General features: G+C 54.1%; 1 protein-coding gene and 1 pseudogene across 1 annotated transcript; one reads left to right on the plus strand and one right to left on the minus strand.

Moving 5' to 3' along the window:
* Positions 1-890: 890 nt before the first annotated feature.
* LOC142024637 (C-type lectin domain family 2 member D-like) lies at positions 891-8,474 on the minus strand (annotated as a pseudogene).
* Positions 8,475-19,217: 10,743 nt separating this feature from the next.
* LOC142024782 (uncharacterized) lies at positions 19,218-21,627 on the plus strand. Its single transcript, XM_075017001.1, has one exon. It carries the CDS (start codon positions 19,224-19,226, stop codon positions 21,162-21,164), a length of 1,941 nt encoding a protein of 646 aa, XP_074873102.1. The 5' UTR covers positions 19,218-19,223; the 3' UTR covers positions 21,165-21,627.
* Positions 21,628-26,236: the final 4,609 nt, after the last annotated feature.

Genomic DNA, 26,236 nt, shown 5'->3' on the forward strand with positions numbered 1-26,236 from the left:
CTGCCATGGAGGACCCGGCAATTTCGACGTTGCGGGACGCGTAACGACTACACGGTCCCTACTTCGACGTTGAATGTCGAAGTAGGGCGCTATTCCGATCCCCTCATGAGGTTAGCGGCTTCGACGTCTCGTCGCCTAACGTCGAAGTTAACTTCGAAATAGCGCCCGACGCGTGTAGCCGCGACGGGCGCTATTTCGAAGTTAGTGCCGCTACTTCGAAGTAGCGTGCACGTGTAGACACGGCTTCAGTGTCCTTTCTCTGCAGTCAGGGGGCCTGTCCCCTGCTCTTAGGAGAAGCCCAGCTACAGGAGAAAAACAAGAAGTGACCCTGTGGCACTGTGCAGGCTAACAGATAGTTTGGAGCACGAGCTTTCATTATGAAGGGGTCTTTGCCCACGAAAGCTCATGCTGCAACATATCTGTTAGTTTATAAGGTGCCACAGGACTTCTTGTTTTTACAGATACAGACTAACGTGGCTACCCCTCTGCTCCAGCTTCGGAAAGGAACTCTCCTCAGGGGATTTTAGTCCCTTCAGCCTCCCTACTATGTATATACCCACACGGGTGAGACTCAGGCACTGAGAAAAGTTGAGCAATGAGCGGGACCCCCCATGCAAAACTCTGGATCACGGTCTGGCATTGTTGCCTGGTTGAGGACGCGTGTTTCTGGTAGGAGAGGTATAAAAAAATCACAGATTCATAGAGGGTTACATTTGGCAGAGATCTCAGAAGATCAGCTGGTCCAACCCCTGCTCAAAGCAGGACCAACTCCCAAGTAAATCATCCCAGCCAGGGCTTTGTTGAGCTGGGACTTCAAAACCTCCAAGGATGGAAATTCCAACCAGCTGTGGCCCAATATGGCTTTTCCCAAGTCTACTTTTGTGATTCCCTTATATTTGCAATTGTCCTCCCCCTGCACGGCCCCTTCCCTTCGTATGGGCGTCTGCTTGGCTGCGGATCCAGTATTTCAGCATCATGCACTGTGAGCTCCTGAGCCCCATTCTCCTCGTTCAGATACGCGCAGTCGCCGCCTCCGCCTATCAGAAACCTGCAACGCGAGAGCCACATGTATCAATCGCTACCAGAGACGCAACCCGCCACCTGCCGCCAGCTGCGCAGGTGAGTCGGGGGAGCTGATGCCCACACAGACCTTGTCTATAGGGACTAGGACAGGCATCCGTGATGGCAGGGCGGGGGCATAACCAGAGGGCCATGGAAAGTAACTGGGGGAGCCTCAGGCCAGTAAAAGGCGAAGGGGGAGGAATGAAAGAAGACACCCATCCTGCGCCCAACAAGCCCGGAGGTAAGTCGTCCTCCAGCGGCCTCCTTTCCAAACACACAGGGAGGGGAACTCACCTGCGGTGGAGTTTGCTGCCGTTGGCCCGTTTCCAGGGCTGGCCCTGCTCCTGCTCCCCCAGGAGGCCGACCCAGTGCTCGGGTTTGCCTTTATAGCGCAGCATGAAAGCCTGTAATGGAGGCACACGGCAACGGGAACAGGGTGTCTCAGACTCCCTACTTGGGCGGGCTGAACTGCTTGTGCCTCAAAGCTCACCAGGCGCCCAGGGGTTCCAGAGCTTCCCCGTGTGCGCGTGGGAGGGGCTGAGAAGATTTCACGGGGGGGGTGGGGGCGGAGGGGGGAGGAAATCTGATCCGCACATTTACACGGGAAGGAATTCGGGTAGTCACAGAGTTTCTCCTATTTCTCTCCTCTTCCAGTCACTCCGCTCCCTTTTCCCCCCGGCCTAAGTAGCACTGACATCCCAGCCCCTGGGTGGATACACTGACAGCCTCAAACTACTCTGAGACAAGGGACTTCTGACTTGATTCAACACAGGCGACACCACCATCTGAAGCCAGAGGCCATGTACTCGTGCTCCAGCTACACTGCTATTCACTCCCGCTGGTGTAGCATGACCAACACTCTACAGTGGTGGTTCTCAACTGGTGTGCTGTGGCGCACTGGTGTGCCATGAGAGCTCGCCAAGTGTGCCCTGAAAGGTCATCAATTTCCCCTCGCTGGGGCTCTTTGCAGAGCCTCCATGAAGAGAGGGGGGAAATGGACAACCCTAGGCCTGCTGGGGCTCAAGTAGCAAGGCTGCCCAAGTCCCAGCTGGTGCAGGGCTCGTCAATCTCCCCCTGTGGTGGCTCTTTGCAAGCCAGTGTGAGTGGAAATCCCAACCCTGCAGAAGACCATTCCTGCGAGGAGGCAGCTGAAATGCTGCTTCCCAGTCTGAACAGGCTAGTGGGGAGCCCGCATCCTCCCCGGCTGTGGCAACGAGGGAGGGAGGGAGCTTGTTGGAGCTGGGACGTGCTTTAAATACTGCATCCTGGCTCCAACGGGCTGGTGGGGAGGGGAGCCTGCTCTCTTGAGCACCCATGCCCACGGGTAATCCAGTGACCGCTGGAGATTTCAGCAGTCGCTCAATGACTCCACATCCCTAGCGTGGCAGGCGTTCGCTTGCCCGCTTTCTCTTCGACGTGCCTGAGACGGCCTGTGCGGCAGTGGATTGGAAACATGAACGCATTTGCTCCTTGTCTGGCTCATTGAATGCACTGCTGTTCTGCAAAGCTCTCTCATAAGACCGTAGCCCCAGTCAAAATGATGCTGATGGGCAATCATTGCAGCTGAAGGCAGCGGCTGTGCCGTGGGACTGACTGGCTCGTTGAATGTGCCATGTGACTGAAAATGCTGGGGACCACTGCTCTACAGAGCCTAGTCTTCTTCAGGCAGGACTGAGCCTGGCACCGCTGAGGCTTAGTGCCTGAACCTCTACTGCAGGAGCTAAAAGCCAGCTGGCTCTCAGGTAAGGCTGCTGCAGCCACGCCAGCCTGGGCCAGCTGCAGGCAGTGCACCACCCAAACAGGACTGAACTACACTAGCCCAGGAGTGTGGGGGTGAGCTGGGGAGCCACACCCATCTCGTAGTGGAGACGTCGCCTGGGAAAGAGCCGAGCTCCTCTCCACACAGTAGAAGTGGAGCTGCCAAGGCCCATCTGTTGCTGCTATCGAGCGTCTGTCTCTCACCTTTTCCTGCTCACTGTCGATCCCAGCCAGGGAGGCTCTGGCTGTAGGTCCAGTTACTTTCAGCCTCTGAGCAGTAGTAGCATTTCCCTCGGTACCCAACCCAGCTGTCTGGGCAGCAGGAGCTAGCAAGCGGGGCAGGATCAGCCGCCGGCGGGTTCCTGTTACGTGCTGAAAGTAAGAAAACAATACGTGTACAGGCTGAACCTCTCTCATCTGGCACCCTCGGCACCTGACCAATGCCGAACGAGAGAATTTGCTGGACGACGGGAGGTCAACACTGTCGAGCAGCATTTCCACCGCTTACCGGGCTCTGAGAAGACATTTCGGGGTAAATTACAGCAAAAGACCAGTGGGATCCAGGACTGGTGGTTGGAAACAAACTTTATGGGACCGTGGGAAACTCGGCCACACCCACGGGAAGTGGTTGTTCGGCTCACTAATATCATGACGGATTACGGATGTTGCCGGATTAGAGAGTGCTGGAGGAGAGAGGTTCAACCTGTATGAGACTATTTCCCTCCCAACCCCGTAACATCTGGTGGGAATGGGGGGTGGGGGGAGGATTATTCCCTCCGAGCCAATCCTTGGTAGAGCCTTAAGTCTCTGCTAGTGGGCTACAGTACCAGGGAAGAAACAGCACATCAGAAATCAAACCAAAGGTTTACGTGCCTCTGATTTCAGAGACTTATCTCAGGACTGACTACAGCCAAGAGGCAGCCCATGAACTTATACTCAGCAGGGACAGCACTAGACAGAAAGGCAGCATTACATTGCTGAAAGGGGAGAGTTACCAGACCGCCTGCAGATGGAAGAAACGGGACCAAAGCTCAGTGTTGGAACACTCAGCTGTGACGGTGGGTCCGCTAGCTGTGCTCTTTGTTTTCTCTCCGAGAACAAAGACTGACTGCACAAAGCTGGGCTGAGGGCATTTTGCAAGGAAATCTGACCACTGCACTAGAGAGGCGGCCACAGCTGGATTTAGGGTTAGCTGGTCGGTTGGAGCCAGTGAACGAAACGTGAAGCCTGGTCTACACAGGGAAGGTTTTTCTGTGTAAGCTAAGATGCAAGTTTAAATCAGTATCATTACGTAGGTATAACCCACGTTGAGACACACTGAGTCCATCTTAGAATTATCGGAGGGGTAGCCGTGTTAGTTTGGATCCGTAACAGCAATGCAGGATCCTGTGGCACCTTATAGACTACCAGAAAAGTTTTGAGCATGAGCTTTCGTGAGCACAGACTCACTTCATCAGATGCTGGTCAGACCAGCATCTGATGAATTTGAGTCTGTGCTCACGAAAGCTCACGCTCAAAACTTTTCTATTAGTCTATAAGGTGCCACAGGACCCTTTGTTGCTGTTACTTCTTAGAAGTGGCTTTTTCAATTTGCTGTATGCACCAGACCCTTGGAAATTTCAGTATCTCTGGACTGGAGGTTGGTTGCAGCTCTGAACAAAAAACATTATGATCTTCCTTTCCAAAGTTTACAACTGAGCTTTAAATTTGCACATCTTAGAAACTTTACGGTGCCAAAGAAAAATGCAGCTTTTAACTATCTTAATTTAAGTGGAACAAGCACAGCAATAATTTCCCTTCCTTGTCAAATCTTTTCTTTAAACTTTCCCTCTATTTTTCAGTAGCTTACATTTAACACAGAACTGTGCTATATTTGCTATTTCTCTCTCTCTCCCCTGCCCCCCATCTTTGCAGCTGCCTGATTGTGTCGTTCTAGCATGAGGTTGAACGGGCAGCTTGTAACTCTGGAGTTTGCAACCCTGTGGCCAGGTCTACACAAAAGGAAAAAAAGATCAGTTCAAGATATGCAACTCCAGCTATGAAAATTGCGTAGCTGGAGTCAGCGAATCTTACACTGATTTTTTCCGCTATTCCCACAGCGGGCGCTTGACAGCAGAAACTCTGGCCTCAACTTCCCTTTACTTCTCATGACTGCAAGGAGTACCAGGGTCAACGGCAACACCTGATAATTCCATCTAGTGTGTCCCCTCTGGGGGCGCTAAATCAAACCCCAGAAAATGGGCTGCCAGCGCACTGATTTTCTGGTACATACAGACTCTACTATGCCGCTACCCAAGCAGCATGAGCTAGAAGTGGGTCTGCCCCAGGAAAGCTCATCAGCTAATAAATTATGTTGTTAGTCTTCACAGTGCTACTGGGCGGCTTTTTTGTTTTGATAGAATACAGACTAACAGGGCTACCTACCACTCTGTCCCTATTTAACTGGAAAGAGGCCACTCTACATCACAACCTGGGAAGTGGCCACTTGGTGGCACCAGAGTCCCACAAATGGTGTGAAAAGCCTGGCAGCTTTCAACTCAGCCTGCTTTGCCCTTGGAGACTTGTCTCCAAATACAGCCATGCAGGGAATGTTACCTGGAGCTGGCTGATGGTCTCTTCGTCAGTGGCGTGTAACAGCAGCAACAGGGTCGCCCGTCGTCACCACCCAGGGCATTTAACTTTTTCTGCTTTGGAGAGGTGGGAAACACGACGGAGCTGGATTCCAATTTCAGCATGTTACATCTTCCTCACTGTGCAGTCTGGCATTTGGATTGGTGATCTTGCCAGCAAGCTGTGCTGCTCTCTCCGCAATTGCCCTGCAGTTCTTGGAGGAAACATCGTGAGCGACCTGTGCACAAAGGCTCGTGACTCGTCGCGCACTCTTCCTTCTGTCCCTGTTTAAATCGGCTGCTCACGGAACGGGCGGCTTGTGCGGAGTGACCCTCAGACTTCAAATGACTTCTCTCTGGAATGGTTTGTGCGTTCTGTTGTTACACGGAACTCCAAAGGAACTTGATCAGAGGGGGAGCAACAAACATTTCTGTTTCGTTTCCCAGCTTGATGAGTGTGAACCCGGCTTCCCTGCTCATAATGCCAAAGGGATTTCTGGTCCTTAAAGACACTTTTCAAAAGCCCACTCTTTTCACAGTGTCAGCTTCGCAGCCTGCAGGGGCCTTTTCGTGCAGTAACAACAAGGAGGAGAAAATACTAGTTCTGAGCCCCATATACTGGTAGAGAGACTCAGAGGTAGGCCCTAAACTACTGAAAAGAACTGGTTAGAGTTTGGAAGAAGTTGCAGGACAGAATTTTAAGGATACTGAAGTGCCTAACTCCCACTGATGTTAACAAATTCGGCCTGATTTTTGTGTATCTTTCTATAAACCTGGGAGCAATAATTTTGTGGATAAGAAATGACCTGTGACGCCTTATCTGTGCAGAGGCCAGCAAGCAGAGATCATGTGAGTTCAGTGAAGACAAACACTGTATGAGCCAAGAACTCACCCGCCAGAAATGGTGCCAATACTATGACCAGAATACTGAAAACTGCGACTAGGACTTTGTAGATAAGAAGCCTCCTGAAGAACGAAATAAATCCATTCCCTGAAAGAGAGAAAGCCATGAATGTCCTAGGACTGCTGGGGGGATCAGAATTATTAGCAGTGTCAAACGCTGAGCTGCTATTGGTCGAATCATTTTAGATTTGATTTCCACAGGCCTGCCTACACATTCAGTTTGCAGCCATCCAGCAGAAACAGCCACCACAGGCACTGGGGCCAAGTGAAGTGGGGAGGGGGACAGTAGCTCTGCACCCCTGAAACGGGCAGGGCCAAGGGGGGTCACCCTTAGCTCTACCAGGACTGCAGTGCAGGGCTACTCCCAGCACTTCTAATGGTGCTGGAGCAGTGGGTCCCCCTTGAAAGGCCGGGTCCCAGGCAACTGCCTGCAGCTGTCTGAGACTTGAGTTTACCCCATACCAGCCGTCTGCACCCTGCCCACCTGCCTGCACCCTGCAGAAGTGCACCACTAGTTCGTTAGTCCACTTTGTGCTGCACCCATTCAGTGGTTAACTTTCTACATGGACAAGCTCAAAAAGGCTCTAATGTTTACACTGGGCACATGGACAAATACTCACAAAAGCAACACTGCAGAGTCCTAAAAGCAATCAGCTCTTCCAGTGCCACAAAAGTCAATGAACATCTGCAATCACAACTGGATTAAACAGATTCTAGGCCTGTATGTAGGGGGAGCCTGCAGGGCGTGATGGGGGAAGCCACGGTACCCTGGCAGACGCAGATCCTTGGCCAGTTCCCTGCTCTGATTGGCTAGAACTGCAGCCAATCAGAGCAGCAGAGGGTGGCGCTGGGGAATAGCGAGATCGCTGCGCCTGATGCTGATGATACTGACAGAGAGGCTGAGATCGCAGACAGAAGAACATCTAGCAGATGAGCAAGTGGGATTCAGGAAAGATAGAAGTCCCATACAGCAGATTTTGGCACTAAAATTGGTAGTGGAGAAAGCTCAAGAACATCTACACTTGCTTCATTAATTTTCAGAAGACATTTGACAGTACAGATCAGAAAGTGACTTGGGCGGAGTTGGAGTTGTATGGCGCGGACAGCAGACTGATACAGTTGTTGAGGGATATCAGTGACAGTGAGGAGGCAGCGGTGAGAATATGCAGAGAGTTGGGAAGTTGGTTTAGAACGAGTAGAGATAAGAGACAAGGAGATCCGATATCGCCGAGTATCTTCCTCACACATCTAGAGAGAGCGATAGACGAGATCAAGGAAGAGGTAGAAGGGCTATCGGTGCATGGGATGAGAATTAATAACTTGATGCTTGAGGATGGTACGGTTATTATGATTGTGGAAGATGAGGAGAAGCTAGTGGGAATGGTGCAGGTGCTAAATGAGGAAGGGAAGCGGTACGGACTGATTACGAACATTGATACAGCAAAAACAGTGGTATTTGGAGAGAAGGAAATAGGAAGGAAGATCAGTGTAGATCTTAGAGGAGCAATAGCACGAGTGTTTCTCCAGAAGCATAAATCCAAGTAGCCCCAAGCAGGGAGAATCGGTGGTGGTCTTCCACTACATTCTGCGTAACACCCTCTGCAAAGGGCCTGTCCTCTCTCCCACCCCTGGTGGGTCGGAAGACACAATGCACATTGGTGTTACAAAAATGATAGGCCATATGGATCCAGGACTCCCTGTGCAATTAATGCACCACCCCATATCGCTGTCCCCGAGCATGCACGACGCAGCTGCAGCTTGTGCTCAGGCAGCGGACAAGTTGGCGCTCAAAGCAAACAGAAGGAAGGGGGGTGGAGAAGGGACAGAGCACAAGGGAGAAGTCAAACAGATGTGGGCATAACATGTGCACCTGCCGCATGCTGGTGTGGCCACATTTTGAGACATGAACCAGCAAACCCGGACACGGGCTCATAGGAACCCCTGGTCTCTGCTCCCCATGCTTAAGGGCATTGAACGGTTGTGCCCACCACTGAGATGAGGCCCCATCGGGGTACCCCAGTGTCTCCCCAACCTGCTACCCCACCAATGAGGCTATTTACCTGACTTCCTGCCTTTCTCCACGTTCCTGTTGCAGGCAAGGGGCTGCTCGGTGTCCTCACTGGCATGCTCTCCTGTCCCCATCTCTCAGCGAGACAACAATGACCACACCAGGCTGTGATCAACTCCTCTCCCGGCCTGGGGCAGAGCCGAGCTTTGCTCAGGAGCAGCGGAGTGATGTCTTGGATTCCAGACCAGGCAGGAACAACCTCGATGAGCCATCTGTGGCTTCGCAGCCCCCTGCACGTTGGCCTGAGCACAGCGATGCAAGAAACACGCTAACGTTTCATCAACCCTGGGTGATAACTCCTCAGCCTTCTCCCTCATCCCAGTCTCTCACCTGGGTGTGCGAGTAGAAATGTAGGACTGGAAGAGACCTCGAGAGGTCATTGAGTCCAGTCCCCGTCCCCCACAGCAAGTACTAGAGACCATCCCTGTTAGACATCCATCTAACCTGCTCTTAAGTATCTCCAGTGACGGACATTCCACCACCTCCCCAGGCAATTTATTTCAGTGTTTAACTACCCTGACAGTTAGGAGGTTTTTCCTGATGTCCAACCTGACCCTCCCTTGCTGCAGTTTAAGCCCCTTGCCCTGTCCTCAGAGGCTGAGGAGAACAAGTTTTCAACCTCCTCTTTATGACACCCCTCTATGCACTTGAAGACTATTATTGTGGCCCTGCACCCTGAGCCAGCTCTTCTCCCGAAAAGCAGGTGGAGGGACAGGAGGCCTGAGGGAAGAGGCCCAGAGCACACAGTGCTCTCTGTATGGTGGAGAAAGGGATTAAGTGCCTCGTGCCCTCCCCGGTACTAACACCTCACAGGCTGTCCCTCTGCGCGGGATGGCAAGTACACACAAGCACACCCAGCTCTCCATGTGCCATGGAATGTGGTACCCACTGTCCTGCGGTACCCGAGTTCAGCCCACCACCATCCTGTGCCCAGCAGGAGCCTCGGACAGGCTCCCTGCCTGCCACTCCCCTGCATGCTGAGAGGAGCGTCAGGCCTAGTAAGGGTGGAGTGTGTGTGTGGGGGGGGCAGGGTTCAAATTGGGGGTGGCTGGAGGGGGAGCAGGGCCAGCTTGAGAGCCAGGGGAGCAGGGGGAAGGGCCCAGCCCACTATGGGGAGTTCCCCATTTACACCAATTGCTGCGTACAGGCCTGAGCTGTTCCTTCTAGAAGGAACGCCACACCCGGAGCTCTGCAGACACACAGCCGTCTGCCTGGAGGATGCTTTGGTACCCGGTAGCTCACGCCCTGGGTGCCGGGGGGCTGCATGCTGGCAGAGACGGAAGGGCGTGGGCACACCCACACAAGCAGACGCTGGGAGGAGAGGCTCAGTCATTGCTCCTGTCTCTCCCCATATCCCCACCCCACAGACTGACGCCCTAGTTACATGGGGTTGTTTCTGTCCGGTGCAACCCCAAGGGCCCCCAGCAGAGGGCATCTGAGCCTTCTGGGCCCAGCTGATTTTCTAATCGGCATCGTTCAGTCTGCATAGACGATGGATCGCACCCTTTAAAGTTTCAATTGAGGACTTCATTTACAGCGTCTGTTGTGACTATAAAGACCCACACGAGAGTGACAGTCCTTGCTGCATCTCTTGCAGATGTAGTGGGTGTCTGGCAAGTCCTTATTGTGCTTTCTGTGCGCTCGCTTCTCCTCTGCTAGCTGTCTGATCTTCAACTCGCCCTTCTGAAGGCCCTTGTGTAACCCCTGCCCCCATCTGCTGCGGTCATCTGCTAGTTCTTCCCAGTTGTCCAGCTCGATGTCTACCTCTCTGAGGTCTCTCTTGCAGACATCTTTGTAACGCAACTGGGGCCGTCCGGGAGGTCTTCTGCCAGAGGCTAGCTCACCATACAGGATGTCTTTTGGAATCCTTCCATCGTTCATCCTGTGGACGTGGCCAAGCCAGCGGAGTCGACGCTGCCTGAGGAGGGTGTGCATGGTTGAGATTCCAGCTTGCCCAAGGACGGCTGTGTTGGTAACTCTGTCCTTCCATGATATTCCAAGGATGCGCCTGAGGCAGCGCAAGTGGAAGACGTTCAGCCTCTTTTCCTGGCGGGCATACAGGGTCCAAGACTCACTGCCATAAAGGAGGGTGCTGAGGATGCAGGCTCTGTAGACTTGCATTTTGGTGTGAGTGTACAGCTTGTTGTTATTCCACACTCTCTTGCTGAGTCTGGACAGAGTTGTGGCCGCTTTTCCGATCCTCCTGTTTAGCTCAGTGTCCAACGACAGGATGTCAGTGATGGTGGACCCGAGGTAAACGAACTCGTGGACGACCTCTAACGTATAGTTGTCAATGCTGATTGATGGGGATTCAGCAACATCCTGACCGAGTACGTTCGTCTTCTTTAGGCTAATGGAGAGCCCAAAGTCCTTGCACGCTTTGGAGAACCGATCCAGCAGTTTTTGAAGCTGGTCTTCTGTGTGAGACACTACAGCAGCATCATCTGCAAACAGCATGTCTCTGATGAGGACTTCCTGCACCTTAGACTTAGCTTTCAGCCTTGCAAGGTTAAACAGTTTCCCATCCGATCTTGTGTGCAGCAAGATGCCCTCTGCTGAAGATCCAAAGGCATGCTTCAGGAGGAGTGCGAAGAAGATCCCAAACAATGTCGGAACAAGCACGCATCCTTGTTTGACGCCACTCCTGATTCTGAAGGCATCCAATAATACGCCGTCATATTGGATGGTTCCTCTCATGTTTTCGTGGAACGACTGGATCATCTTGAGTAACCGTGGAGGACAGCCTATCTTGTGGAGCAGTTTGAACAGACCATCCTTGCTGACCAAGTCAAAAGCCTTGGTCAAGTAGATGAAGGCTATGTAGAGTGGCTTTCTCTGCTCCCTGCACTTCTCCTGCAGCTGCCTTAGAGAGAAGACCATGTCAACGGTAGACCTCTCTGCGCGGAATCCGCACTGCGATTCGGGGTACACCCTCTCAGCAATCTTCTGGGCCCAGCTGATTTTCTACCTGCACAATAAACTTTGGCTGCTGATGGCAGACTGCACTGCCTCAAACAGCACAAACTTTTCAGGGACCCCCTCCACCGCTGCGACCTCTCCTTGCGCCTCAGTCCTGCCTTTAGCACCAGCCAGGGAGTGGAGGGGAGCTGCCAAGGCATTCCAGCACCACTTCCCCCACGGGCTGCACCCTCAGAGCCCAGCTGCTCCCAGCCCCCTTTCCACAGGTTAGGTCTCTCCCTGCACTGACAGCTCCCCGGGGGGTACAGACTCCTGGCAGCAATGCAAGGTGCCTTTGCCCAGCCCAAGAGCTGCAGCCCTAAGTGGAGAAAAGGGACAGAGCCCGTGTGCCCCCAGCCAGGCAAGGGGCTGCATTCCTTTCCCACCAGCCCTCCCTCCACGTACACAGCAGCAAAGCCCCTGGAACGAAGCTGGAAGGGCTACAGGGACAGAATTCAGCAGCTCCTTCCTCCCTCCCTCCCTCCCTCCCCTTCATCCATGGGGCTACACCAGGAACTGTCCTACAGCGCCTGGCACAACGGGGCCCTGATCTCAGCCGGGGCAGGGACTGTCTCTCGCTGTGTGTCTGTGCAGCGCCTGGCACAACGGGGACCTGATCTCAGCCGGGGCAGGGACTGTCTCTCGCTGTGTGTCTGTGCAGCGCCTGGCACAACGGGGCCCTGATCTCAGCCGGGGCAGGGACTGTCTCTCGCTGCGTGTCTGTGCAGCGCCTGGCACAACGGGGCCCTGATCTCAGCCGGGGCAGGGACTGTCTCTCGCTGTGTGTCTGTGCAGCGCCTGGCACAACGGGGCCCTGATCTCAGCCGGGGCAGGGACTGTCTCTCGCTGCGTGTCTGTACAGTCCCTGCCCCGCCTGAGATCAGAGCCCCGTCGGGCCGGGCGCTGCACAGACACACAATGAGAGACAGTCCCGCCTATCCAGCCAGTCCCGCTCCGCCATAGGCCGCGTCTCCAGACAGTCCCGCTCCGCCATTGGTCGGCCGGGGCACAGCCCGCTCTGCGAGTGCCCGCTCGTCCAGCGCGGCCCCGTTCTGCCATTGGCTGCCAGACAAGCCAATCCCGGTCCGCCATTTGACTGCGACGGCCCAGCCTGCCCCGCCATTGGCCGTTTCCCACCCGAGCCCGCCCCCTGCCCAGGCCCCCGTGCAGGGCAGAATCGGGCACGTGGGTGTTTCACTTTCCTTCTGTTCAGCTCTCCGCGCGGTAGCGGGTCACTCTCTGTGTCCGCGAGAGCAACAGGCAGCGCTGGGCAGCCACAGACTGACACCCCCTGTGGGGCAGGAGCTCTGGTGGGCGTGTCCCGTTTCGTCATTCCCCCCTCCCGCCATGTCTGCCGATGACGTCACTTCTCCTCCCCTGGGCCTCGCCTCCGCTCTGAGCCCCGCCCCCACCGCATGGCTCGGCGGCGGCCCCGGCCCTGGCCCCGCCCCCGCGCTCAGCCCGGCCGGCGCAGCCCCTGCGGGAGGCGGGCGGTGGGGGCGGGTTCCGGGGGAGCCGCGCTGGGACTCGCCGGCCGCGTGTGCGGCTCCGGCAGCGGAGGGGTTAACCGGGGTCCGGCGGGAACGTCCTGCGGCCGCTCCGCCGGGTCACGCGCTGCCGGCGCCCGGAGCCCCCCCGATCCCTCCCGCAGGGAGCCGCCGCCAGGTGAGGGGGGGCCCGGCCGGGCCGGGAAGTGACTCCGCCCCCCCCGTTTGTCTCTCGGACCCTCCGTGCGGGGCCGCCCCGCGCCAGCGCCGCCCCGTTCTCCGGCCGCTGCGCCTCGTCCTGCCGCCCGCGCGACCCCGCCCCGCCCCCCGGCAGCGGCGCCTGGTTCGCCTCGTGCTGCGGCGGCTCGCGGCGCTGGGCCCCGCGGGGAGCAAAGAGGCGCCGCCCCAGCGCCCCGCACTCGCCCCCGCCCGGCTCTGGGGCGCCCGGGGAGGGGAGGAGCGGGGGCGGGGGCGGCCGGGGGGGCTGTGACTCGGGGCCGGTTTTCGCTCCTGGCTCCACTCGCACCTCCAGGCGGAGTCTCCGGGCGGCGCCCGCGGGCTCTGCACCCCGCAGGGACCAGTGGGTGCTGGGGGCTCTGTGCTCGGTTCTCCCCCAGCTCCCTTGTTTTCGCCCCAGGGCCTCTGCACCCCCCTGGTTTTCTTCTCCCTTGTCCCCCTCAGTGATTTGGGGTCCTGAGTCCATTGCACCCCCCCCCCCGCAGGGGATCCGAGAGCTCTGGGTGGGCTTGTGTCCCCCACCCCCGGTTCCCCAGCGGGGCCGGGCGCTCGTCGCACGGTGCCGGTGCTCCCCCGCGGTGCAGTTCAGTGACCCTCATTGTCCCTTCAGCTGCTCCCTTCCTCCGGGCTTGTCCCCGTGACGTGTCCGTGGGACACACTCCAGCGCGCAGCAGTGCTGGGGCTCAGGCCGCGTCCGGAGAGAAACGAGGACGGATTTGGGATCTGACTTGTGCGAGGTGGTTCTGTGAGACTCGAGCGTTTCCCCGAATGTGCGTGTGCAGCACGTGTGCCCCAGGGAGCGAGTGTGGGGAGCTGGGAGAGCGGAGCGGCTTCCATCCCTGTCTGAAGTGTCTCCATTGCCCTTCTCCCCTGCCAGGTGCAGAGCACCCACGTCTGGCTCCAGAGCAGCCCCGGACCTGCAGAGACACAGCGAGGACATGGCGGTGGCAGCGGAGACGGTGATTTTCGAGGAGGTGTCTGTGTGTTTCTCCCAGGAGGAATGGGGGCTGCTGGCCCCGGGGCAGAGAGCCCTCTACAGGGAGGTGATGCAGGAGAATTACCAGACCGTGCGCTGGCTGGGTGAGGAGTCCTGTCCCCGGGGGTGTCACAGGCTGTGTGGGCTCCGCAGCAGCTGGGTTGGCTTTGGTTCAGGGTCCCTCCCTGCCCCTGTCTCCAGTGTCAGGAGTGTGAGCTGCAGGAATCACTGGCTCCCCTGTGAGAGACTGTCCTCTCTACGGCCCCTCCCAGGGGAAGCAGGTTCAGGGACATGGCAGTGGTGCTGCTCTTCCCACAGCCCAGGTCTCCATGTGCCTCCCACCATCTGCCTTGGCTGGAGGTGTGAGTGGAGGGGCGCCGGCAGGAACGGTGGGTACCAGAGCTGTGGGGCTGGGTCCGGCTGCTCTTAGTGCCTGCAGGGCACCCCTGGGGCCAGCGTGCTGCACCCCTGCTGGCTCTTACCGTTTAGGGGGAGTTCTTGAACAATCAAACACAAACTCCCAGCCAGAGGCGCCAGCTGTCCCATGTACATGTCCCGTGTTTGCTTTCTCAGGAGTCACTGGTGGGTACCAGACACAGGACAAACCAGTTATGAGTAACGTGCGCCCCAGTTGGGATGCAATGTCACTCCCTGTAGGTCTCATAACACACCTCATCCAGCATCCTCGGCTTGCACTGATATTGGGGGTGTTTTGAAGATGGTTGGGAGGTGCCCAGCTAGGTCATGTGACACCGAGTGGGTCCAAACCTGGGCAGTGAGTAGTAAAGTTGTGAAGGCAAAAATGCAGCTAGAATCTCAGCAGGAGTTTGTGGGGGAGGCGGAGACGGGGGATGTAACTAACCCCCTCCAGCCGCACTTCTGCCAGTTTCCTTCCTGCACTGAAGGAAATACGCCAGGTGCGGCTGGAAAGTGAGTCAGCAACAAGCCCGTGATGCAGGAGGAAAGTGGTAAACCACGCAGAGAAGCTGCTGCTGGCAGAGTAGAACTGAGGCAGCCGAGGGGGAGCCCAGCTGCAACAACAGCCACATCCCGCAGAGAGCAGCAAAGCCAAACACCGCCATGGCCGGCTGCAGGAGCAGCAGCTCTTGTGGGTCGCTGGCAGGGCCCACCCAGCCACAGGCAGGCAGGGGTTGCAGAGCAGGAGCCTGGGCAGGATCTGAAGCAGCCAGCCCAGGACTCACCTCACTGCTCAGACAACTTCCTCTGCCTCCTGCTGATTCAAGCAGTGTGTCAGAGCCAAAGAGCCGGAGGAACCAGGCCCCAGCCAGGAGCTTTGTGGACAGAGCCCTTGTGGAGCCAGAGCTCTGCCAGAGCCTCTCTCCACAACTTCTAGTGACCTGCCGCGTGACAGCTGCAGTCTGAGCCCTGCCTGGGGGCCTTGGTTTCGGCCCTGCCAGACCTCACAGAGCTCATGTTTTGAGTCAAGCAAAAACACAGAGAAGTCTTGTGGCACCTTATAGACTAACGGATTTTCCAGAGGATCAGCTTTTGTGGGCAAAGGCCCAGTTCGTCAGAGGCACCAACTGGAAATTCCAGAGGCCAGTAGAAATATACAGGCACAAGAAAGGGAGGGTGTCCCACTCAAGACGAAGGCTGGAGTTAATGAGAGCAATTCAGTCATGGAGGATGTGTCCCACTTCCAGCAGCTGAGGTGGTCGTGTGAACAGCCAGAGCAGAGAAACTGCTTTTGTACTTGGCCAGCCGTTGCTGGTCTTGGTTCAGTCCTAAATGGATGGTGTCACATTTGCAAATGAATTGCAGCTCTGCAGTTGCTCTTTGAGGTCTGCTTTGGACATTTTTGCGTTGCAGGATGGCTACTTTTAAATCTGCTCCTGAGCATCCCGGGAGGTTTTGTATGTTACCGTTCCTGATATCCAATTTGCATCCATTTATTCTTTTACGTAGAGACTGTCCAGATTGGATGTGCAGGTGAATATGCCCTGCTGGTTAAAATAAAAATTAAAATATAATTGGAGATACTCATATTCTAGAACTGGAAGGGACCGCTGGAGGTCATCTAGTCCAGTCTGCTGCCCTCTTGGCAGGACCAAGCACCATTCCTGAGATCTGTTTGGCCCAATCCCTAAATGGCCTCCTCAAGGATTGAACTCACAACCCCGGGTTTAGCAGGTGTCGTACTGTCATTGGAGGGTAGAGTTGGCACCAAAGTTTGTTGAAGAATTTGGTTTCTGAGTTAGTGTTGTGGTCTATAGTTGCTAGTGAGAATTTGTTTAAAGTTGGTGAGCTGACTGTAGGCGAGGACAGGCCTGTCTCCCAAGGTCTGTGAGACTGAAGGATCGTTGTCCAGGATGAGTTGTAGATCACTGATGGTGCATTGGAGAGGCTTTAGTTGGGAGCTGTAGGTGATGGCCAGTGGTGTTCTGTTGTTTTTTTTTGTAGGGCCTGTCTTATAGCAGGTGGCTTCTGGGTACACGTCTGGCTCTGTCAGTCTTTCTTCACTTCCTTAGGTGTGTATTGTAGTTTCAGGAGAGCCTGGTAAAGGTAGGGAAGGTGTTTGTCTCTGTCTGAGGGATTGGCACAAATGTGGTTGTGCCTTTAGTGCCTGCCTGTATACAATGGATCGTGTGGTGTGCCCTGGATGGAAGTTGGAGGCATGTAGATAAGCACAGTGGTCCGTGGATTTCCGTTATGGGGTCATGTTTATCTATCGCTTATGTGCACAGGAGTGTCCAGGAAGTGGATCTCTTGTGTGGACGGTTCCAGGCTGAGGTTGATGGTGGTGTGGAAACTGTTGAAATCACTGTGAACTCTTCAAGAGCCTCTTTCTCGTGGGTCCAGATGATGATGGTGATGATGTCATCAGTGTAACTCAAGTAGAGGAGGGCGCCAGGGGTCAAGAGCTGAGGAAGTTGTTCCAGGTCAGCCATAAACATGTTGGCACAGTGTGGGGCCAGGCGGGTGCCCATTGCAGTGCCACTGATTTGAAGATATAAATTGTCCTCAAATCTGAAGTACTTGTGGGTGAGGACAAAATCTCAAAGCTCCACCACCACTTGTGCCACGGCATCATCAGGGATACTGTTCCTAACAGCTTGAAGTCCATCTTCACGTGGGTATTTTGTGTAAGGGACCTGCACATCCATGGAGTCCAGGATGGTGTTTTCAGGAAGATCACCAGTGCAATTTCCTGAGGAAGTCGGTGGTGTTTCAAAGATAGCTCGGAGTGCTGGTAACATACGGCCTGAGTAGAGAGTCCCCATAGCTGGACAAGGCTGCAATGAGAGTGCCAATGCCTGAGCTGATGGTGCCTCCAGAATGTCGAGATTTATGGGTCTTGGGGCTCTGGGGGTGTGTCTGTGCAGATCTGTTCCTGCGCTTTTGTCAGGAGTGTCTTGAGCAGACGGTGCAGTTTCTGTGTGTGCTGCTCAGTGGGATCAGAGGACAGTAGCCTGTAGAAGGTGGTATTGGAGAGCTGCCTGGGAGTCTCCTTTTCATGGTCTGACCTATTCATGATGACAACAGCAGCTCCTTTGTCAGCCTCTTGGATGACAACGCCAGAGCTGTTTCTGAGGCTGTGGGTGACATTGCATTCCACACGGCTGAGGTCCTGGGACAAGCGATGTCGCTTTCCCACAATTTCTGCCTGTGCACAGAAGCAGAAGTGCTCTAGGTATCGATCCAGTCTGTCGTTTTGACCACCAGGAAGGATTCCACACAGAATTCTTCTTCTTGTACTCTAGGTGTGACGGTGCCTGCAGGGCTGTTCAGAGTCTTGTGGAAAGTGCTCCTGGAAAGTATTCCTGGCAAAATTGGGGTGAGGTTCCAGATCCCCACAGAACTGTGTCATGTTTGTGGGGGTGGTGGGGCACAAAGAGAGTCCCCGAGATAAGACAGACTCTTCTGCCAGGCTGTGTGTGTGGTTGGATAGATTGACAATGTTGCTGGGTGAGTTACAGGTACCACTACTGTGGCCCCCTGCGGCAAGTAGGAGGTTAGAGAGTTTACAGTCCTGTAGAGAAGAGCAGTGGGCGTTGTAACTCTCCTGTCTCCTTTCAGTAAAGTCCAGCCACGTGGACGTTTGTGTGGAAGGTTGTTTTTTAGGAGAGGCTCCAGACTTGAGAGCTCCTTGTGATGTTTCCCTGTTTGCTGCACAGGAAGCTGAACAGGTGGTTCCTCAGGTCTGTGGGAGTGTGTGACCAATCTCTCAACACAGTCCCTGCAGTGTGTCAGTTCCAGTGAGTGTTTCACCTTCAGTCCATTGGGTGGGACGTCCATCCATTTGCACTTGGCGAGGAAGATGGTGTCTGTATCTGTGCAGGTTTTCTCATGGGTATGATGGGTTCCCACTCCATGTGGCTAAGTTCAGAGCCTGCCTGGTGCCAGGCATTGGGCGTAGCTGTGTTAGTTTTATCCACAAAAACCACACCAAATTGAGTGTCTTATTTGAGCTGAGTGGTCCTGTCCTGCCCTGGGATGCGGGGGATGGAACAGGTCAAGGGGGAGGCTGAGCTGTACCCTAGAGAGTGCAGCAGAGCACTGGGCTCCCCCAGGAATGAGCTGGGCCATTCCCGAGGCAGGGGTGAGGCACCTGTACCCCAGGTGAGTGTGACATGGGATCTTGTACCATCCAGAGCCCGGCCTGTGCCAGGTGGGGAAGGAGCCTCTCTGGGTGGGCGGCTCAGATCCTGGAGCTGGAAGAAGTAATGGCCTGGACCTTCCTGAACAAGATCAGCACTTGGTTAATTGCTCCCCAAGCAGGATTTCCAGCTCCCAAAGCTGATGTGATCTCCTGGGTGGATCAAGGGGAGGAGCTGGGGGTCCCAGATCTCCAGGGCGCTGGGAAAGGGGAGATCATCAGCGACCCCCACACAGGTGAGCAGTCAGCTCAAGTGACTCAGAAACTGATTTCTGTGTCCTCCTACATGTCACTTGTGCCTTTTCATCCAGACTGACTGAGCCTTCAGCCTGTCATCGGCTCCAGCCGGAGGGTGGGGTCAGGGCTGGGGTCCCTCCTGTGGGGAAGGGTTGTGAGGAAGGAGGAGCAACTCAGCTCATGTTATTTCAATCTTTCTATCAGCTGTTGGCTGCGTTCCCCCTTTTCTGTTCCCTTTCAGAGTTTTCCTTTCAGCTCAGCACAGGGAGTGACACTGTCTGGTTCTCTCTGTGTCCCAGCAGGTGAGGTGATGCTGCTCACGAATGACGAGGAGAATCTTCAGCTGGAAGAACCAGAGCAAGTGGCCTCCTGTGGGATGTTCCTGGGAAGCTCTGAAGGTCATGTGTCTCAGAGTCCTGAGCACAGAGAGACCTGTGAGAGTCAGCGTAGCCCAGAAAGGCAGCAGGGAAACCATGCAGGGGAGGGGCAGGATAACTCCAGCCATGGAAGCAGAAGCGTGAAAAACACTAAAGAGAGCGAACAACAGAAAACCTGTGGGAAAAGCTTCAGTCTTAACAGTCATTGTACCATCCGCACAGGAGAGAAGCCCAATATCTGCCCTGACTGCGGGAGAAGCTTCCAGCTGCGCTCAGGTCTTATTGATCACCAGAGAACCCACACTGGAGAGAAACCCTTCCACTGCTCTGAGTGTGGGAAAACCTTCAGTCGACGCTCAAATCTTATTGATCATCAGAGAATCCACAGAGGAGAGAAACCCTTCCACTGCTCTGACTGTGGGAAAAACTTCTCGTGGCGCTTAAGTCTTAAAAGTCATTGCAGAATCCACACAGGAGAGAGACCTTATAGCTGCTCTGACTGTGGAAAAGGGTTCAGTCAGAAGTCAGACTTTGTTAGACATAGGACAATCCATACAGGAGAGAAACCCTTCAGCTGCTCTGACTGTGGGAAGAGCTTCAGTCGGAGGTCAAACCTTGTTGCTCATCAGAGAAGCCACACAGGAGAGAGACCCTTCGACTGCTCTGACTGTGGGAAAAGCTTTTGTCAGCGCTCAACTCTTATTTATCATCAGAGAATCCACACTGGAGAGAAACCCTTCCACTGCTCTGACTGTGGGAAAAGCTTTCGGCAACACTCACATCTTCTCACTCATCAGATAATTCACAGAAGAGAGAAACCCTATCACTGCACTGCCTGTGGGAAAAGCTTCAGTGAGTGCTCAGACTTTACTGAACATCAGCTACTACATACAGCACAGTTACTCTATAACTGCTCTGACTGCGGGAAAAGCTTCAGTACCAGTTCAGACCTCATTAGACATCAGAGAATCCACAGAGGGGAGAAACCCTTCAACTGCTCTGAGTGTGGGAGAAGGTTCAGTGATGTTTCTGGCCTTCATCAACATATGAGAAGCCACACCCGGGAAAAACCCTTTCTCTGCTCTGATTGTGGAAAAAGCTTCAGTCGACACTCATATCTTGTTGATCATCAGAGAACCCACACTGGGGACAAACCCTTCCGCTGCTCTGACTGTGGCAAAAGCTTCTTGTGGCACTCAAGCCTTAAAAGTCATTGCAGAATCCACACAGGAGAGAGACCTTATAACTGCCCTGACTGTGGCAAAAGGTTCAGACATAGGTCAAACCTTGTTAATCATAGGAGAAGCCACACAGGAGAGAAACCCTTCATCTGCTCTGAGTGTGGGGAAAGCTTCAGTCAGAGGTCAAACCTTGTTACTCATCAGAGAATCCACACAGGAGAGAAACCCTTCAACTGCTCTGATTGTGGGAAAAGCTTTTGTCAGCGCTCAAGTCTAAGTTATCATCAGAGAACCCACACTGGAGAGAAACCCTTCTGCTGCTCTGACTGTGGGAAAAGCTTCTCCTGGTCCTCAAGTCTTAAAAGTCATTGCAGAATCCACACAGGAGAGACACCTTATAGCTGCTCTGACTGTGGGAAAAGGTTCAGACAGAGGTCGGACTTTGTTACACATAGGAGAAGCCACACAGGAGAGAAACCCTTCAACTGCTCTTACTGCCAGAAAAACTTCAGTCGGAGTTCCCACCTTGTTATACATAAGAGAACCCACACAGGAGAGAAACCCTTCACCTGCTCAGACTGTGGGAAAAGCTTTTGTCAGCGCTCAAGTCTTACTTATCATCAGAGAACCCACACTGGAAAGAAGCCTTTCAGCTATTCTTCTGACTGTGGGAAAAGCTTTTGTCAGCCCTGAAATCTTACAGATCAGAGAACCTACACCAGAGAGAAACCTTTCAGCTGTTCTGTCTGTGGGACAAGTTTCAGGAACACTCGCACCTTGTCAATCATCAGAGAGTTCACAGAAGAGAGAACCCTAATTACTGCACTGACGTGGGTAACCTTCAGTGGCTGCTTGGACTTTATTGATCATCCGAGAATTCACATAGGAGAGAAATCTAGTAACTGTCGTTGTTGCTATTTTTGAAGCTGGGCCACTGGGCAAAAAAAGTCAGTGAGAACCCCATTAACTACCACACTGCTTCTCATTCCTCAAGGGTGTGGTGTTACGGAGCCATTCAAGTAACTAAAATAAAGTCTACTTCTTCCCTAAATTAACCCCTGCTCCTTCATAAAAGAACTAGACACACTGGAGTTTGTTCAGAACCTGAACTTGATTAATTTTTGTGTGTTTTTTTTTTTTTTATGAAATAAACTGAAAATGCTTCACTTGAGTTGTTGCTCTCGGGTGTGTCTGGAGAGGAGGGGTCAGTGCATGGGGACTCTGGGGAGAGACCATTGTCCTAGCCCACTGTCACCACAGCAGTTTTGGGCCCAGGTGAGAAGCACCTCTGCTTGGCTGCTGCAGCTCCAGCAGGTGCAACCAGGGGAGCGGTGTATGTCCCCCCCGGGGCCAGGGTCATTGGTCCTCTGCACTGCCCAGCCAGAGAGGAATGCAGCAAATGTGCACTTTCTCCTCACTCCCTGATGGAGGGGAACAGCCAGCTCTGTCCCTATATGAATTTAGCGGGGAGGGAGCTGCAGCTGTCCCCAAGGGCACCTGGGGGTGGGATGCTCACGGCTGGGATAGTCCTGGGTGGGGGAGAGGGGGTATCCCCAGCCAACCCCTTTCTCGTGTGGTGGTCGTCTCTCTTCTGTGTGGTCCCCCTGAGAAGCCATCCCGGTGCAGCCCATCCAATCCCTGGCACACCCACACCCCAGCCTGGCTGTAAGTTGTGACAAGAGAAAGCTATAGCCCAAACTGGGTGGTCCTAGTTTGTACCATTTAGGAGTTCTCAAACCAATGGGCAAACACAGACTGAGACGGACGGACATTCTCTCTCAGAGAATCTAGAGCGGATCACCATGAGAACAGATGGAATTAAAAAGGCACCTAGGCAAGTAAAACGATGCAAAACTTCCTGTAAAAATGAGATGATCAATAGTTTCTTGTTCCTCTGCCTTTGTTTTGCAGTATTTATAATTGTCTTTGCACTCCTGGCAAGGCAGTGGCAGCGATCTTTGGTCTGTTTGTTTCTCTCTTTTGTTTTGACAGTACTCACTGTTGTAAATGTCAGCTGATGTGTAGATGTACTGTAGTGGTCGGTGCCTGGGGGAGTCCGCTAAACCAAGCAATACAGCGTAGGAGCCCTAGCCCTGAGCAGTCAGCAAGGCCCAGCTGCCTTTTAGCAGGGCTGAGCAGAACAGCCAGTACACAGGTGGTTTGCCCTAGCACAGGCGTGGTAACAACCAAGGCAGTGTGGGTTGGGAGAGATGACAGGCTACCTCTTTTGGGGTGGGGAAGGGGATGCAGGCCCATCCACTCCACTGCTCCCTGGCCCAGGGCCCTGACAGCAGCTCCTGCCAGGAACCAGTGAGTTTTTCCCCAAGCAATCAGCTCTGGCTGCAGGTCTCCCTGCGCCCTGGCCAGGGACCACGCGGCTGGCTCAGCTCCAGCCACAGGCCTGCAGGTCTCCCCACACCCCAACCAGGGACCCGGGGGCTGGCTCATATAAGTGGGGGAAGTCCACTCGCGTGGTGAATGGGGTAAGTATGTGACCCTTGTTTTAGTGAGTACTCATAAGTAACGTACTTGTTAAATGAGGGATGTGGTACCACAGTCACACAGGAAGCCTGGTGCTGAGCCAAAAATTGACCTCAGCTCTCATACAAACAGCCACCCGGGCGTCCAGGGAATGAAGAGAACAGGGCAACTTCCCCCTACCCGTTCCCTGCAGTCCAAGCTTCTGGCTCATGGGGGTTTAGGGACAGCCAGAGCAAGAGGTCGTGTCCTGGCCAGCTTGGCTAATAGCCATTGCTGCTCCTATCCTCCTCAATGAGCTACTGAGCCCTTCTTTGAAGCCAGTTACACCTGTGGCTCTCACGCCATCCTGTGGCAGCAGACACCCATAGTGGGTGACAATGTATTTTGCTGTTGGTTTTTAAAGTCCTCCAGGGTTCACAGTCCAACGACCTCCCACTTGAGTTTCTCTTTCTGCTCCATGCAGATGACACACTGGTTTTCATGCGCGAACGCTTCTGCAGAAAGAGATGTTAGTTTTTAAGGTCCTAGAATACAATATAGGGAGCTGCACATCTCATAGAGCTAGAAGGGACCTGAGGATGTCACTGAGTCCAGTCCCTGCCCTCAGGGCCAAACACAATCCCTGACTGTTTTTTTTTTTTTTTTTAAATTATTTGCCCCAGATCCCCAAATGGCCCCTCAAGAACTGGGCTCACAACTCTGGTTGTAGCAGGCCGATGCTCAAACCACTGAGCTCTCCCCACGCTGGGCTCGGCCTTGCTGCTTCCTTTTGTTAGCCAATGTGTGTGTTCTCCATAGTGCACATCACAGTAATGTTGTACCTGTTGTGTACCCCTCTGAAAAGGGGCTCAGAACTCCAGCCACTGCTACCGCTGCCACCACCAAAATGCTGGGCCCTGGGGCACCTGCCTCCTTTGCCACTCCTGTCCATGGGGCTGCCGCTGAGCTAAACCAGGAGAGGGATTAAAGGTGCGGGATGGTCCTGGCTTGTTCTGAAAATCACCTTTCAGCTGCTGAGCTTTTATATCCAACGTGGGGAATTTCTGCTCTTTTCACTAAAATTCTACTTGCTTGTTGAGGACTCCAGTGGAGGAGGTACCAGCAGTACCTGGGGGCAGCTCCTGGGGGTTTTGGGGAGCTGGGTGGGGAGGGTGTTGGGAGCAGGCCAAGCTGGAGGGTGGGTGAGCTGTGGGCCAAGGAAATGTTGGGAGCAGGCCGGAGGGTGCAGGGGAAGCTGCGGAGCGTGACTGAAGTTGCCTGGCCGCACAGCTGCGGGCACTCCGCCACGCGGCCGGAGCTGCTTTGTAGCAGACAGCCAGGGCTGCCCTGACACACACAGCAGGAGCCGCTTTGCTGTGTGCAACTGGAGGTACCAGGGGCTCTGGTGGAGAAGGTGGCAGCTTCTTCAGGCTGCAGCAGCAGTAAGTCCTTAACTTACCGAGGGAGGGCAGGGGGGTGTTGGGAGCAGGCTGGGTGAGGGGGTGCTGCAGGCAGAGGGGAGCTCAGCGACAGGAGAGCAAGTGGTGTGGAGGATCAAGCCGACCTGATGCTCCCTGCCATTTGCTGTGTGTTATTTCTTCTTGCTCACGTGGTTGTCCACGAGCCCCGAGCAGCAGCAGCAGCGTCAGCAGCCCGCAGGTGCCCGGCAGGCAGTGCGGACCCCAAACGTGACAGTGGGTGGCTGGACTGGGCAGCTTCCGCCCCCTCATTCTGCATGAGATGAGGGTCTGGGATACTCGGGGCCCTGCATTATTTTGGTTAATCCAAATGGTGTATGAACCACGATTCCGTCACCATCATCCAAGTGAACGGGACTCCTTCCACCCCACAGGGAAGACAACCCTGTCAGAACATTTCCCACCACCTTGTGGGTGGGTTCAGGAGATCCAAAGGCTACAGGAGCAAACTCAGACAGCAAGTGCGGAGTGGAGACCCTAAGGCGGGTAGCAGGGAGGATTCGTCAAACCTGCTTTCCAGTGTCTCCTCAGTTCCAAACGTACTGACGTCTCTTTCCTTTGCATCCAACTGGGGTGACCAAGAGGGGGACAGTGCCCTTGGGCAGCGCACTTGCTCCAAACACTAGCCCAGGCAATGCAGTGTGTAAGAGGGTGCCAGCTGGAGAGGACTCTCCATCTTTGCTGGTAGCATGGAAACAAAATGGAAGTGGCAGTTACAGGTTATAAGTTCTCCTCAACTGGCAAAGAGGAGGACACCATGGGTCACTTCCATCGGTGGGAGGAGTCATCACACTCCACTGGTCAGCTACCACCCGTCTGAAGCTGGGCAGCCTCCAGTCAATAAGGTGCTGACTTGCAACATCTGCCTTCCTCATTGGGTGCATGGGAACAGCCCAAAAATCAAAACGTAGATGTAAATGTTGTACCCACTAAAAACTGAAATAGTAAATCAACTTGCTTCCTGCTCGGTAGCTGGAATGCGTGGACCATGTGTCCAGGACTTGAATCTGCCCATGTCCTTACGAACACGGACTCAATACGCAAAACAGCTGTCACAGATCAACAGCTACACAAACGGAACGTTGACATCGTTGCTCTCCAAGAAACCAGGCTGGCAGATGCTGGGTCAGGGAAGGAAAACACCTGCCCTTTTATTTTTTGGAAGGGCTTGAGTTCAGAGGAACGCTGCTTCTGTGCAGTAGGATTTGCTGTCGGGAACAATTTGCTGAAATCTATCAATACGCCCAAAGCTGAATCGGAACATAGTAAATCCCAGAAGCTCTGCACCAAGTCAAGATATGTCAACATCATCAGTGCTCATGCACCCACGTTGGCGTCATGCACCAAGGACAAGGGCTGCTTTTATTATAATCTTCAGAAAGTTAACGACTCCTTTCCAACTGGCAAACAACTGTACATCCTTGGCAACTTCAATACTAGAGTTGGATGTGACCATCAGTTCTGGGCCATCTGCCTTGGTCATCAAGGTATTGGGAAAATGAACAAAAATGGTCAAAGGTTTCTCAGAATAAGCTCTGCATTACTAATACCTTCTTTAACTTGAAAGAGTGTCACAGGGTTTCATGGTGCCACCCTAGATCCGGTCACTGGCATCAGCTTGACCTTGTACTGGTACGCAGGAAACATCTCAATTCCATCAAAATTCCATGCACATATCACAGCGCAGATTGTGACACTGATCACTCCTGGATCATCAGCAGAGTCAAAATCATCCCAACGAAACTCTACATGACAAAGGAACGCAGTAAGCCAAAGATCAATATCCTCAATACCAGAGATGTGCCGAAATGCTCTGTCTTCATAGGT

The sequence above is a fragment of the Carettochelys insculpta genome, chromosome 22 (genome assembly GCF_033958435.1).
Source record: "Carettochelys insculpta isolate YL-2023 chromosome 22, ASM3395843v1, whole genome shotgun sequence".
Taxonomy (NCBI): domain Eukaryota; kingdom Metazoa; phylum Chordata; order Testudines; family Carettochelyidae; genus Carettochelys; species Carettochelys insculpta.